This window comes from Nilaparvata lugens, chromosome 2, assembly GCF_014356525.2.
Source record: "Nilaparvata lugens isolate BPH chromosome 2, ASM1435652v1, whole genome shotgun sequence".
NCBI classification, from domain to species: domain Eukaryota; kingdom Metazoa; phylum Arthropoda; class Insecta; order Hemiptera; family Delphacidae; genus Nilaparvata; species Nilaparvata lugens.
In genome coordinates this window covers 45,675,553-45,692,132 of record NC_052505.1, presented here as the reverse complement: position 1 = coordinate 45,692,132, position 16,580 = coordinate 45,675,553, and the positions used below count along the sequence as shown (strand labels likewise).

At 36.0% G+C, this 16,580-nt stretch overlaps 1 protein-coding gene across 1 annotated transcript in view; it reads right to left on the bottom strand.

Annotated features, from left to right (window-relative positions):
- Positions 1-13,959: 13,959 nt before the first annotated feature.
- Positions 13,960-16,580, bottom strand: part of LOC111058667 (mediator of RNA polymerase II transcription subunit 15-like) — a 29,034-nt gene continuing 26,413 nt past the window's right edge. The window contains 1 exon segment of the mRNA XM_039420096.1: positions 13,960-16,120. Within this exon segment, the coding sequence (XP_039276030.1) occupies positions 15,680-16,120 (441 nt within the window). The 3' untranslated portion in view covers positions 13,960-15,679.

Genomic DNA, 16,580 nt, shown 5'->3' with positions numbered 1-16,580 from the left:
GTACTTGTTGATCAACATCTTGCTCTGAATTAAATTCTAAGAACTATTATTCATGATGTGTAGACCTATGTGGCTTCAAATAATTCAGCTGAGCTCCTAGTAGTTTCCCATGATTTTTTATGTTCTCATTGTTAACTCCATTCTTCCATTCATACTTTGTCTTTCTGTTTCCTCTGATTATTATTATTATTATTATTAAATATACTGTAGGAGCTTCGGTCTAAATTTGACTCAACTTAATGCCAACCTGACAAAATTATTAATTTGGTTACCAGTTAACAACTGTTTCGAAGAGGTACTCTCTCTAGATCATAGTTCTATATTAACATATATGGTATGGACATTTCAATTATAATTAAGAGATTGGAATAAGAAAAATATACATGCTAAAAGACGAACTTTAAACCCTTTAAAACCACCCTTAAGCTGCGTTTACACTGTGTAACTTTGTTATAAGACATTATGGTTATATAACAACTTTAACAAAAATGTTACCTATGAATTCATTTTACTTGTAACTTCGTGTTTTAAAACATAATTTCGTGTTCTATATAATTATATATAACAAGTTTTTCCTTTAGCTACTTTTGAACTGTATAACTTTGTTATAAAACGTTATGGTTATATAACAACTTTAACAAAAATGTTATGAATTCATGTAACTTATTACATGTAACTTCGTGTTTTATAACAAGTTTTTCCTTTCCCGCACGACGTCGGACTCGTCGGTAAAGATCAAAGAAAAAGTATAACTTTTTGTTATATGTTACATGTGTTATAAGAACGTTTTACTACTTATAACATGTTACAAGTTATAGAATGGAGTTGAAATAGGTGGTGGGGGAAGTAGCTGAATTACAGGCGCGTAATCCAGGACCCTGACTTATGGTGGGGGGAGGCGTCCAGGGAACCCCCCACCTGAAAATTGTTGAGGTTTTCAATCGAAAACAGCATTTGAGAGCTTTATTTGTTGAAATTGATTAGATTTTTGAACTTGTTCATTTAAATGCTAAAGTCATGATACTTATTTCTGCAACTATAGTACTTTAAATATACATTTATTCTTGCATTTTATATTGCAGTTCTGATTTTCAATATATTGTTTGGGTACATAAATTTTCTTGTACTAGATACGGAGTGGCCCAAAAACCTTGTATTTTCGGTTCATTTTCCAGTCTTTTTTATGTTATTTCCACCAAATCCTGTAATCAATCAGAAAAATTTGCTCCCGCCTTTTATTTAGATTATTAAATTACTAATAAAATGAGATTATTCGGAACTTTCTACCCTCAATGAGTACTGACTTACAATTTTTCAAAAATAAGTAAAATTAGAAAAAAAATCATTTTGATGAATTTTAGTTTTTGATCTACAATATCTTCCGATTGTCACAATCAAGATTCCTCTGAGATGTATAATTCAAGATTCCTCTGAGCGTTGTTTTGTGCTCTACAGGCTCTATCTTATATATGGATTTCCAGATAAACCTGACAACAATGATCCTTGTATTTTGGAAAACACCTGAGTTTTATCTTCATTCATCATCAGCAACTCCATTGTCATCACATTCAGATTTCGCACCATGATATAAGTTCATTAGATCATGTTCTATATGAGAATCACCCGTTATATGCTCTTAATTTAGTGGAGAGGCGCGTATAAGGACACCTCAAGAATCAAAATTTCAAACACTCATAACTCTTGACTTTGACACAATGATCAGATCTCATTGTACCACAGCTCATTCTTCTAAGCATGTCAGAGCGGTTCCAAATCACGCATTATATGTGAAATTCGACCAAAAATAGAGAAATTCATCCTTGAGTGTACTTTAAACAGTTAAGCTGCATATTGTGAGATACTTCGGATAAAATTTCAAAATGTGGAAAAGTATTTCCTCTTTCCACTACAATAAAGAATATACTCTCGATTCCAGTATTATTAGTCAGTTACAACCGATTTTAAAAAGGGCGATTCCAGTTTTTCATTTTTTCGCGATTTTTCTGTTAATCAAGAGTCTGATACATCATAGAAACTCATTATTGATTCCAAATTGTAAACAATTCATCCTCTACGAGCTCATAATTGCCTAAAATTCATCTTGAATCACTGTTCACTATCTTAGCACTGCCTAGACCGTTAATTTATGAGAAAAGTATCTTCGATTTCTTGATTTTTTACGATCGAATCTTACATTACGATTATATTCTTCCGTGTGCAGCAACTGAAACTGGTAGGAAAAATTCAAATTCAATTCTAAAATTCAAGATCAAGTCTTTTTTATAATAATGGGTTACCGAGATACATAGCTTTGATTTGTCATTTCTTTGTGTATTGAAGTACTGGTTAGTCTACACTCAGGGATGAATTTCATATTTTTCGATCGAATTCGACTCATGAAGCATTTTTTTGAACCGCCTTGACCAGCCGACAAGAATAATGAGCTGTGGTACAATGACATCCGATCATTGTGACAGAAGTTATGAGTGTTTGAAATTTAGATCCTTGAGGTGTACCCTACTCATGCGCGCCCGAGGGAAGAATAATTGATGTTTTAAGCGTTATTAATGTTATCAAAGTATAATCAGTTTCCCTTAGAAAATTTCATACCAAACTCATCGGAAGTTCAAAATACGTTTCCAATCGGTAAAAGAAGTGATAAGTTTCAAATTTCCAATATATTTCCAAATAATTTTTAATAAATAAGATAGGACTATAAAGTTTGTTTATAATCTTAATGGCGGATTTGTACCACGTGACAGTCAATGGCCATACTTTGAGTAATATATAGTTACTGTAGAGACCCACAAACTTGCTTTTGTTCTAAAACATGTAACAAATTCCTTTTTGTCAATCAAACTTTTGTTGTATAACAAAAGTTTTATAAGTTTTATAACTTATTTTTGTAACAAAAGTTACATATAACAAAGTTACACAGTGTAAACGCAGCTTTAGAGTTAAAATATCGCCTTAAGATTTCTTAGTAAGCACCTAGGACTTATAAGGAAGCTATATTTCAAGTTTTGTTGCAATCCGTCCAGTAGGTTTCCAGAAATCGTGATCAGTGAGTCAGTGAGATAAGAAATTTATGAGTAAAGATTTAAAAGTCAAAAATCTATGTGTGTGTGTCAACAATAGAAGACTAACTTTGCGGGGCAGTAGCCTCTACTAGCATGTTAACACTCTGAACAAAAAATCTGGTGTGGCGCACTCACACAACTTTACTTGCCGTTATGAAAATTGATCAACTGACGCTAGTGTTCACGCGCATCTCGAGTCTACTCTTCAAAGATCTAAGCCAGCTGGTGACAGGACAATAACGCAGACACACGAAGTCTGCTATCTCTTCATAGTGAATGATTTAATAGAATCAACACTTGCCAACAGTTTGCAAATTGAATACGGTACCTAATCTTATTTTCTCGAACTCCGAACTTATTTTCAATTTTAGGTGAAAATGTTAAAAACATTAATTGTAGAGATTTTTATGCTTAATTTTTTCCACTTGAATTTTTTTGTTTCAATTGTATCTGAAGTCTGATAATTGAGAATCTAGAATCAAACTTTGCATAGATGGGGCGGAGCTCCTGAAATTTTTACAGATATGGGACTTGTGGCTGTTGATAGAGCTTATCAATGACTATTTTTGGTATAAATTTGGTCAAAATCGTTGGAGGCGTTTTCGAGAAAATCGCAAAAAACACTGTTTTTTACAATCGAGCGATTGCCAGGTATAGGGAAACACATGGTGCCGTACACATGCATCGCTCGGTTTTAGTAGTCGCCGTCTAATCGCGGCGGTTGTAATCTCAGACTTAACCGAGGGCAAATCGCTCATGAATCGCTGTCATGTGTACGAAACTGGCAAATCGAGCGATTTGCCAACCGCGCGACAACCGAGCGTAAGTCGCTGTCATGTGAACAAGCCCTTATATATTGTAAGGACCTTAAGTTCCAAATTTCAAGTCATTCCGTTAATTGGGAGATGAGATATCGTGTACACAGACGCACATACACTCATAAAGTCTGTTTGTGTATGACAACTGCCAAATCAGTTTCTTTGAATGAATAGAAAAAAATACAGAAATAGCATGCAAATAATTCCAGCTGACTGATAAATGATAAATCAGAACAATTATTTTTACTTTCCTTGCCCTTTTACCAATAAAGATAAGGAAAGTATTGCTTTCCGAAAAAAATTAAGGTACCTCAATTTCTATACGTTTCAAAGTCCCCTGAGTCCAAAAAAGTGGTTTTTGGGTATTGGTCTGTATGTGTGTGTGTGTGTGTGTGTGTGTGTGTGTGTGTGTGTGTGTGTGTGTGTGTGTGTGTGTGCGTCTGTGAACACGATATCTCATCTCCCAATTAACGGAATGACTTGAAATTTGGAACTTAAGGTCCTTACAATATAAGGATCCGACACGAACAATTTCGATCAGACGCAATTCAAGATGGCGGCTAAAATGGCAAAAATGTTAAAAACAGGGTTTTTCGCGATTTTCTCGGAAGTGGCTCCAACGATTTTGATTAAACTCATACCTAAAATAGTCATTGATAAGCTCTATCAACTGCCACAAGTCCCATATCTGTGAAAATTTCAGGAGTTCCGCCCCATCTATGCAAAGTTTGATTTTAGATTCCTAATTATCAGGCTTCTGATACAATTTATCAAAAAAATTCGAGTGGAAAAGATTGTGCATGAAAATCTCTACAAGTAGGCCTAATGTTCAGTAACATTTTCACCTAAAATTGAAAATAAGCTCGAATTTTGAGAAAATGTGATTATCCAATTGCAAATTGTTGGCAACTGTTGATTCTATTAAATGATTCACTATGAAGAGATAGCAGACCTCGTATGTTTCCAGCGTTATTGTCCTGTCTTTGTAGACTTGAGATGCGCGTAAACACTAGCGTCAGGTGATCAATTTTAATAACGGCAAGGAAAGTTGTGTGAGTGCGCCACACCAGATTTTTTTATGATGTACTTTCAATGTTAATATCGGGGCACCGTTCTTTGCTCGTTATTCATTAATTGATAAACAGAACCATGGCTTACTTTAGATAATCTATAATAGTAGGCTTTGACAGAACACAATTCTTCAAAATGATTGGGGAAGGACTAACAGGCACAGTCCAAAACTGTTTCTTTCCCGAATTTTGATTTATAAACTAATATTCCAAAAAGCAGGTTATGTTCCATACACTTGAATTCCATTCAAATTTTCAGTCCAAATATTTGAAAACATAAAAGTTTTAATTTAGATTATTGACCGAGCGAAGTGGGGTCTAAAATTCAAGTCGACGGTTTGGCATTTCTCTTTATGTTTAATATCGGGGCATCGAGCTTTGCTCGTTATTTATTTATTGACTTTTGATAAACCGAACACAATTCTTTAAAATTATTGGGGAAGGGCTAACAGGCACAGCTTTAAACTGTTTATCTTCCCCGAATTTTGATTTATACACTATTATAAATAGTCCAGAAAGTAGGTTATGTTCCATACACTTGAATTCAGGTTCAATTTTCTGTTCAAACATTTGAAAGCAAAAATATTCTAATTTAGATTATTAACAAACCAAATTAAATAATAAAATAACGCTCACTAATCACTTAAAATGTCAAATAATGATCAACTTAGAAAATTATGATATACTCTAGTTTAGGACTATCATGTCATGTCAACAAATCATATTATGTTGATCAAGTAGATTGAATTGTCTAGCTAGATAAATTTCTCGCTGATTGATAATGATTATACAGCTGGAAATAATTCTGTCTCTCTCCCACACAGGCACACGCATCTTCTGTTATCGAGACACGATATCTTCTGTTTTCCAAGGATGAATTTATTATCCTTTTCATGTCCTTCAGCGAGTTTCCCCAAGGATGAGACCTAGTGCAATCGAATCTTCATATCATAAACCTACTTGGTAATCCCGTCCTGTCCCCAAACCTATGGATTGGGGTACAGTTAAGACTTAATTCACGAAAACGTCGACAACCCCAAAAGTAAGTCTTCAATTTGCACTAACCTTGGAACTGGCGAGGAAGTGGACTGTATCTCGTGTGTAGAAGTTACTGCTGACGATATCCTGTCTTTATGCGTAGTCCTATATGATATTGTACATATATCACGAAACGAAACGAGGTAATTAATTGCGTTCAAGCTCGAACGCCACGGAACAAAAACGAAAAACGATGCTGACTTCTCGAGCACTATTCTTGAAGTGGTGGTTAGAAAGATAAACGGGGAGGATGAAGGAGGGGTGTGGGTTAAACTAATAGGGAAGTATGGGGCAAGTTTCCTAACTGGCCTAACATACTCACCAGAGTTAGTTTTCACGTGAGCTGAGCGCACAACCCCTTAGCATCACTTATGATTTGGGTGACTCTACCTAACGGGTATGATAAGGGTGATGAATTGTCCTCTTCAATCCATACTAACTGCCCTACCTGAAGGTTTGTGTCACTCTCAAACCACTTATTCTTCTGTTGAAGAGTGTGGAGGTATTCACTCCTCCCACCTCTTCCACAATCTCTGAGTGAAGCGATTACCTTTTCCCAATGAGACAGTCTGTACTCATTGACATCACTCATGTCAATTTCAGGAACCGCCAACAGAGGGCGATGAACAAGGAAATGTCCGGGAGTCAGCGCCTCGTAGTCATCAGGAGATGAGAGGCGCATACAACGGTCTCGAATTGAGTATCGCCTCAATTTCACCAACAGAGTGGAAAGCTCAACAATAGTTAGGACCGAATTTCCCACTTCACGAAACAAATGAATTTCACATTTTTAATATTAGACTCACAGATTCCATCATGAAAGGAGCATGTGGAATATTAAAACGAAATTGGATGCTTTCAGATGACATCGCATCACAGACGTTGGATTGATTTTCTGATGATCTGAGAAATTCAACAATTTCCTTCAATTGTCGCCCAGCACCTTTGAAATTCGTCCCTTGATCACAGAATATTTCTTTAGGCAATCCACGCCTAGAAACAAACGATGGAGAGTGTTAATAAACTCTTCGGATGAAAGACTTGTAAGCACCTCAATGTGACAAGCTTTTGTTGCCGACAGACAAACAGTGCAAAGTATGCCTTGTACGTACGAGCTTTGGGCCGAATACTCTCTTTGACAGTGAACGGAGCAGCTAGATCGACCGCAGCCTTCAGAAAGGGAGCACTGGGAACACACGAGAGCTGGGAAGATCACCCATGACGGGAGCAACAGGAGTTGCATTGAATAAACGGCAACGAGTACAATTGAAAATCACATTTCTGATAACACTGTGTGCTCCAACAATCCAAAAATAACGCTGAATAAGAGCACGCACTATTCTTGGTCCAGCATGAAGATGAGAAATATGATAATACTCAATGAGGAGTTTAGTAAAATGACTATCTTTATGTATCAAACAAGGATGCTTGGCTTCATATCCTAAAGCACTATTAACCAATCTGCCACCAACACGAATCACACCATCACAATCCAAGAATACAGACAATTTTTGGAAACTCTTATCACAAGGTTTACCCTCTTTCAATAGGTCGAGTTCACGATTGAAATGACACTTTTGAACAATTTTAACACAATAAATTTGTGCACATTCCAACTCTTGAACACTAAGTGCGCCTGATTTACGACAGACACCACTAATTGATGCTTTACTGTTATTCAAGAAACGTGAAACATAAGCACAGGAATGTAACAATCTCATGTATGAGGAGAAACTTGTTATCTGAATTACAGCAGTCTCTTCAGTGATATTCAAAACAACACCTTTATTTTGTTTCACATCAGGCAGAATTTCAGTAGCAGGGTAAGTCATAGATGACAACGGCCAACATGACAACGAATTAGAACACCACGTTGGAGCATTGAACCAATCTTGCGAATTGCACAAGTTTTGGGGAGAAAGTCCTCTTGATCCAATGTCGGCAATGTTGAAATCAGTACCAATGTGATTCCAATCTGAAATATTAGTCAACTCTAATATTCTCACAACATGATTTGCAACAAACGTTTGCAACTTGTAAGGAGGTATATGCAACCAAGATAAAACAATAGTTGAATCACTGAAAGAAACGTAGATTGAAGATTGATTTTTTTTAGTGAAGGAAGGACAAACTGAAACACAATAGCGAAAGCAACACGCAGCTTGAAGCTCTAATCGAGGAATAGACAGAGTTTTTCAACGACGCAACTTTAGTTTTAGCTTTCACAGGAAGCATTTCACCGTAGATTCTGACGACACAACTCTCAAGAAGATACAAGCACAGTTTAGAAGATTACAAAGTTGTGATTTTATTTCACTGATTTCTTCCAACGAATAGCACCTGTGAGAAAATCGTCGTGATATATGTCATCACGAATAGCTGCTGCTGCCAACGGAAATTTATCTCCTTCATCTTTCGCCAATTGAATGAGAGCACGTTGAGCAAGAAAACCAGACGGTTTTAAACCATATGTGATTGTTTCGAGCTCATAAACGACAATATCATCGGAAGGATCTTCATGAAACAATATGTGAAGGAAAGAACGATCTTCTTCATCAACGAGGATAGCATTATACATTTTCGTAACATCACACGTGAATACGAATGAGTGAAGTCTGAATCTAGTTAACACATCACATATGTCATTTAACAATTTTGGACCTGAATGAAGAACTTGATTCAACGAATGTGACTCTTTTAGCAGACCCATCAAATACAACACGAACCTTTGTTGTGGTGATGACGGATTGAATACACAAAATAAGGAATAAATATTTACCTGGTTTTTTAGCAACTTCCATATGATACCAAAGAAGATACTCTTCCATAAATGATACGCAATCAGATTTCAAACGAGCATCACGCAGCATACGACGCTCCAACGACAGAAAACGATTTAAAGCAACATCATGAGATTCATGAAACTTGAGTTGATTAGTGTCAACTTTAAAAGGGAGACGAACAACATATCTTCCTTCAGTATCACGCGTGTGAGTTTCAGCAAAATGTTCTCACAAAACTCATCATCGGGACTAGGAAATTTATGATTAGGAATTTCTTCACTTTTGCAAAACTTATGAACCAAATTATTCAACGAGTTCTCAGAGGTGGGACACGTCATTAATGCAGTCAATGACTGATTAAGAAGACCGGAATGATTGGAAATTCACCCAAAATAATGTCACCAAACACGGTAGGAATCACGCAAACGAACACTCTTCACTAGATGAGACTTGACTATGATGACGTATATTTTGTTGAATAACTGACATCCCAATACAAGATCAACGGAGCGTTGTTCATAGAACACAGGATCAGCAAGGTTGAATTTTTCAACATTTTGCACTTTCGAACTGAGATAAATAGGGGACAATGAACCAACTATTTTATCAATCACGTAAGCCTCAGCTTCTAGACGAGGGTGATTTGAGCCCTTAGGTTTCAACAAACATTTCACAACCCAGAAGATTCCTTACACTCGAGGAATTCAAACCAGAGAAATTTTGATGACAATCATGAACAGATAAACCAAGTTTCATAACAAGATCTTTTTGATGAATTGGCAGTACTACCAGAATCAATCATTAACGAACACCAATAAACGAACCAGATGAATTTTTAATAACTGCTTGAGCAGTACCTAGAATAACACTCGTTTTAGGAATTAAACTATCAATTGATGACTTATCAATAACATTATCATGATACCACAATGCTTAGAAGAATTTGAATTCTCAACAACTTCATAGTGCTATCAGTTTGAGTGATCAAAATTGGCAGTACTACCAGAATCATCATTAAACGAACACCAATAACGAACCAGATGAATTTTTAATAACTGCTTGAGCAGTACCTAGATAACACTCGTTTTAGAATTAAACTATCAATTGATGACTTATCAATAACATTATCAGTGATACCACAATGCTTAGAAGAATTTGAATTCTCACAACATTCATAGTGCTATCAGTTTGAGTGATCGAATCAACGATTTCGATTTCAAAGCATTTTAGAGATGTTATCAGTAGACTTCTGATAACGAACAGGAGTTCGAACGGCTATTATCACTACTACGAGGATAATGAAGTAATTTATTATGCATACGACCACAATAACACAACGATTTAGACTTGCATTGGTTTACAGCGTGAATTTGGAGAAACAATTGAAACAGACTCTCAATGATTTAATAAATTCATTCCTAGCTTTTGATCTCTTTTCAAGAAAGCAGGACATTTGAATAACGATGATTCATTGAGTTGCAAAATGAGCATTTTGTTTCAGCACTATCATTTAATTCAGAAGTAACTGGGCTGCTTTTATTTCGAACGCTGTTATCAGCCTGAGTAGATAAGACAACCTTTTTCTGAAAAGACTTATTTTTCGGCTTTTGCTTTTCGATAGATTTTTGTCATTAACAGACGGCACATCAGATGCAGATAATGGTAAGATCTAACTCTCTATTCACGAATCAACAACTGTTGACAAGAAGGAAAGCTCTTATCGCTACCTCGAGCTCAAACGATTCACGTGATATTTTGTCTAATTGACGATAGCTAATGAGTACAAGATATAATCAGCCAAATCAGGAACTTTCAACGATTTCAGAGTGGTAATACTATCACCTACTTTAACAAGAAAATCTTGAAGCGATTGTAACGAAGGTTTAAATGGGATTGAACTAGTTTTCAAAATCTCATTTACGTAGTAGTTAGCTAACACCCTATCACTCTCATAACGCTTGCATAGAGTCTCCATGCCAAATCAAAATCACTACTTATCTGAAAGATTTTACTACTCTGGCTGCTTCGCCTTTCAACAAATTATGCAAAAATGAGATTTATGAACAGGAGAATAATATTTATCATCCACAATCAATGATGAAAAGATGTTTTTGAATCTAGGCCAGTCTGAAATATCAGAGCCATCAAACGGTTTATTTCAGTTGGAGGTAATATCATGTTCAAACGGGGAGAATGAGAGGTTGAAGGTGAAGGTTCACTTTTCTCCTTCGGCTTCTCATTTTTCATTTGATTCAATTTATCACGAGCATTATATTGCACAGGATAAATTATCAATCAGAACAATTATTTTTACTTTCCTTGCCCTTTTACCAATAAAGATAAGGAAAGTATTGCTTTCCGAAAAAAATTAAGGTACCTCAATTTCTATACGTTTCAAAGTCCCCTGAGTCCAAAAAAGTGGCTTTTGGGTATTGGTCTGTGTGTGTGTAGGTGTGTGTGTGTGTGTGTGTGTGTGTGTGTGTGTGTGTGTGTGTGTTTGAGTGTATGTGCGTCTGTGTACACGATATCTCATCTCCCAATTAACGGAATGACTTGAAATTTGGAACTTAAGGTCCTTACAATATAAGGATCCGACACGAACAATTTCGATCAGACGCAATTCAAGATGGCGGCTAAAATGGCGAAAATGTTAAAAACAGGGTTTTTCGCGATTTTCTCGGAAGTGGCTCCAACGATTTTGATTAAACTCATACCTAAAATAGTCATTGATAATCTCTATCAACTGCCACAAGTCCCATATCTGTGAAAATTTCAGGAGTTCCGCCCCATCTATGCAAAGTTTGATTTTAGATTCCTAATTATCAGGCTTCTGATACAATTTAATCAAAAAAATTCGAGTGGAAAAGATTGTGCATGAAAATCTCTACAAGTAGGCCTAATGTTCAGTAACATTTTCACCTAAAATTGAAAATAAGCTCGAATTTTGAGAAAATGTGATTATCCAATTGCAAATTGTTGGCAACTGTTGATTCTATTAAATGATTCACTATGAAGAGATAGCAGACCTCGTATGTTTCCAGCGTTATTGTCCTGTCTTTGTTTATAAGTAGACTTGAGATGCGCGTAAACACTAGCGTCAGGTGATCAATTTTAATAACGGCAAGGAAAGTTGTGTGAGTGCGCCACACCAGATTTTTTTATGATGTACTTTCAATGTTAATATCGGGGCACCGAGCTTTGCTCGTTATTCATTAATTGATAAACAGAACCATGGCTTACTTTAGATAATCTATATAGTAGGCTTTGACAGAACACAATTCTTCAAAATGATTGGGGAAGGACTAACAGGCACAGTCCAAAACTGTTTCTTTCCCGAATTTTGATTTATAAACTAATATTCCAAAAAGCAGGTTATGTTCCATACACTTGAATTCCGTTCAAATTTTCAGTCCAAATATTTGAAAACATAAAAGTTTTAATTTAGATTATTGACCGAGCGAAGTGGGGTCTAAAATTCAAGTCGACGGTTTGGCATTTCTCTTCATGTTTAATATCGGGGCATCGAGCTTTGCTCGTTATTTATTTATTGACTTTTGATAAACCGAACACAATTCTTTAAAATTATTGGGGAAGGGCTAACAGGCACAGCTTTAAACTGTTTATCTTCCCCGAATTTTGATTTATACACTAACACTATTATAAATAGTCCAGAAAGTAGGTTATGTTCCATACACTTGAATTCAGGTTCAATTTTCTGTTCAAACATTTGAAAGCAAAAATATTCTAATTTAGATTATTAACAAACCAAATTAAATAATAAAATAACGCTCACTAATCACTTAAAATTGTCAAATGATGATCAACTTAGAAAATTATGATATACTCTAGTTTAGGACTATCATGTCATGTCAACAAATCAGATTATGTTGATCAAGTCGATTGAATTGTCTAGCTAGATAAAATTTCTCGCTGATTGATAATGATTATACAGCTGGAAATAATTCTGTCTCTCTCCCACACAGGCACACGCATCTTCTGTTATCGAGACACGATATCTTCTGTTTTCCAAGGATGAATTTATTATCCTTTTCATGTCCTTCAGCGAGTTTCCCCAAGGATGAGACCTAGTGCAATCGAATCTTTATATCATAAACCTACTATGTTCCAAATTTCGTAAAAATCGTTAGAGCCGTTTTCGAGATTCGTTAAACATAAATAACCAGATATATAAATAACAGAAATTGCTCCTGGACGAAGGAGTGAGACAATTTTCCCAACATACTTGACCAGAGAAAAGGTTCGAAGAATTCGTGTTCAAAATTTGAAGCTGATTGATGAATTCTCGCTAAAGTTCTTGACGAACATACAAACAGACAGAAAACGACTTTGGGCTCTAAAGGTGCGTAGAGATTTACGCGCCGCGAACATGAGCAATTCACTTTTAATCAGCTGATGCCAAGCTTTTTTTTCTGTATCTTACCGTTTCTGTAAAAATACAGATATAATCAGCTGATCAAAAGTGAATTGCTCATGTTCGCGGCGCGTATATCTGTACGCACCTTTATAAGTCAAAAGTGATAACTTCGCTAATGCTCGGTTCAACTAAATTTTTATTATACTTTTTATTTGACCAAAATGATATTGCGTCTCATTTCTAGTGTTAGAACACAAGTTAGGAACAAATCGTTCTTCTTGTAATTTGCTCTTCTTGTAATTTATCTTGTATCACAGAATACAGCATGCGTATCTTGTATTCTAACTGTGGTAGTATCTAATATATTAATATGGGTAGTATATATATTTTTTTGAGAAAGATATTTGGCCCTGTATATGTTAATGGTGAATGGCGAATACGTCCAAATCAAGAGCTGCGTGATCTCTACCAGAAATGTCAAATTGTTGACGAGATCAAACTGAGGCGTTTGAGTTGGCTGGGACACGTTGAGAGGATGAGTGACTCAAGGATTGTAAAAAAGGTCTTCAGAAACAACCCAGGAGGGAGAAGGCTGAGAGGACGTCTGAGAAAGCGTTGGCTGGAGGATGTGGAGGACGACATTAGGAAGCTGGGTGTCAGGGGATGGAGACGTAAGGCTGCCGATAGAGACGAATGGAGAGGCTTTTCGAAGGAGGTCAAGGCTCTGAATGAGCTGTAGCGCCAAGGAGTAAGTAAGTAAGTACCTAGTATAATATATTGTTAATGAAATACAACTTCTATAAAAAATGTAAAAATTATTTACTTTTCTAAGCACATCTAAGTTATATTCACATGATATTTTTACAGTTAATCATTCTCATTTCATAAGAGACTTCTAATTCACAAAAATATTTCATTCACATGATTCATGGAATTTTGGTGTATCGTATTATATAATATTATATTATACATTCAAGTTCTATCAATAAGGAACTAACAAGTTGGAAGGATTTTTAATTGCTCGCAACTGTAAATATAATCAATAGTGGTACGGTAATACTGGAATTTAGCACAATACACTGAAATTTTCAACCTTCACCCAGTTTCATCATAGAGAAAACATTGGCACTAAAGGTATGTATCTAAAATCATAGGTTCACTATTCTTATTCTATTGTTTTACCTACTTTCGTACGTTCTTTCTCAAGTGCACTCTGGAAGAAGTTCAAGAGCTACTCGTATTATTTGACATGCCCTGAATAATATAGAGATAGGCTACATTTAAATAAATACAACTTTTGAATATACTATGATAAAATAAGCTACGTGGAGATTTGAGTTTTCAGTCGACCAAGTATTGACGTTACCAGATTGTCACTCTCTCTCTTGTAAGCAAAGTCATTGAATATATTCATTGCGACAACACTGTTCAGGCAGCCACAAACACCAACAGTGTTGTCACATTAAATTCATTAAATCACGTGGGCTTGCATGGGTAAGTCCTAATTCTTAATATCTTATAGTCTGGTGCAGTAACGTCGATATTTGGACGACTAGTATCAACGCTTTTTAACCACACAAAAATGATATTGTAGGCCTACCAGGAAAAAGAACGAACTAATATTTCCCCCTTGGTTCGCTAATACAGAGTGTTTCAGAGAAACGGGAAATTTTGGAAGTTGAATAATTTCAAGTAAAACAAATCTTTAAATAACGTTTTTCATATCATTCAATATTAAAAATATTGCCATTTTAGAATAAATAATACCGTAACATTTATTTTTTGAAGATGACATCTTGCAGGTATGTTCCTTTTCTACGCAAACATTCCTGTAGTCTCTTCATCAAATTATCCATGCATGGTTTGACGTAACATTATAACTGAAATTTTAAATCGCTTCTCTAATCTTGGCTTTTTAATCTGCAACAACGGAAGAATTGAAAGCCAAGATTCAAGAAGCGATTTCGAACTCCAGTTGTAATGTTACGTTAATAGCCATGGACAATGTGATGAAGAGTCTACAGCAATGTTTGCCTAGAAAAGGAAAATACCTGCAAAATGTCATCTTCAAAAAATGAATGTTACGGTATTATTTATTCTGAAATGGCATTATTTTTACTATTGAATGATATGAAAAACTTTATTTAAAGGTTTGTTTTACTTGAAATTATTCAACTTCTAAAATTTCCCTTTTCTCTGAAACACTCTGTATAACACTATCAACATATAATCTTTTTTTAGATAATAAATATTGATCATAATGATAAATCTTCTCACCGGTATTCTGCTCGACTGACATTGGCTGACTTTTGAATGCCTTGAATATAATCCATGTGAAGAACAAGTCTCAAAATAAATACAGTACAATCATACATCACTTGCATGACGTAACATTGTTCACCACCATACTGCCTTACTGCTTGCCATTATGGTGGCTATGGCAAAAATACTTTGAAAATACTCATAGAGTCTTCATTGTTTCAGTAATCTCATCTTGCTGTAGCTTGATAAATGATCAGTACTCTTTCATCCTGCTGTAGCCTGATAGGATAGATAATTTGTCGCCAAAGTTAGTGGTATCCTGGTCAACTTGCTGGAGCTCAGGCTCGGAGGCGGACATTGCCAGATCGATATCTCTGTTCGAGAATCCAGCCAGCTTGATGTTGTTCGGTGCCTGGTAGACGGGAGACGCTATTCTGTAGCTTTGGAACTCGGAGGCGGCAGCTTCGGTCTCTTCCTCCTCTTGGCTGGCGGAGGCGGCGGCGGCGGAGGCGGCTGAAGACAGACCGTCCAGGTCTTGGCTCTGCGCGTTCGACTCTGCCACGTCGACGAATGCCGAGCTTAGTTCTCCGCGCAGCTTGCTAATTCTTGTAGAGTTCACATCGTACATGAAGATCTCCTTCTCTTTTCCGCCATTCTCCTTGCTGTTCGATAAACTGAAATGAAGATAATCCAACTATTGAGATAAAATCGTGTGAACAGGTGTGCAAGTATGCAAAATCATTATTCAATAGCAGATGGTATTTTTTCCAGAAATTACTTGAATATTGAGAAATAGAATTCATAGTAGAACCACTGACTTGGAGGGATATACGGAGCAGGGAGATGAAGAACCAATTTAGTCAATGAGAGTGATGAATAGTCATAGAAAGAAGCGTGGTTGCCAAGTTGACGATCAGGCTCATTCGATGCAGTGGTTTCAGAGAGGAATCTAGGTATGTGTATCATGAGGTGTTGAACAGTTACCAAAAACTTCAGCTGAACAGAACACCTTCCACTTTAGCAAATCGTCGCCGCTGTCTCCCTACTTTTCTCTGCGCCAAACATCCCTTCAAGTCTAAAGTTCTTTTAATTCGACTATAGTTTCCTGTGAAGGAGAGGAGGTGAAAGATACAAAAGGCTTAATGCATAATTAA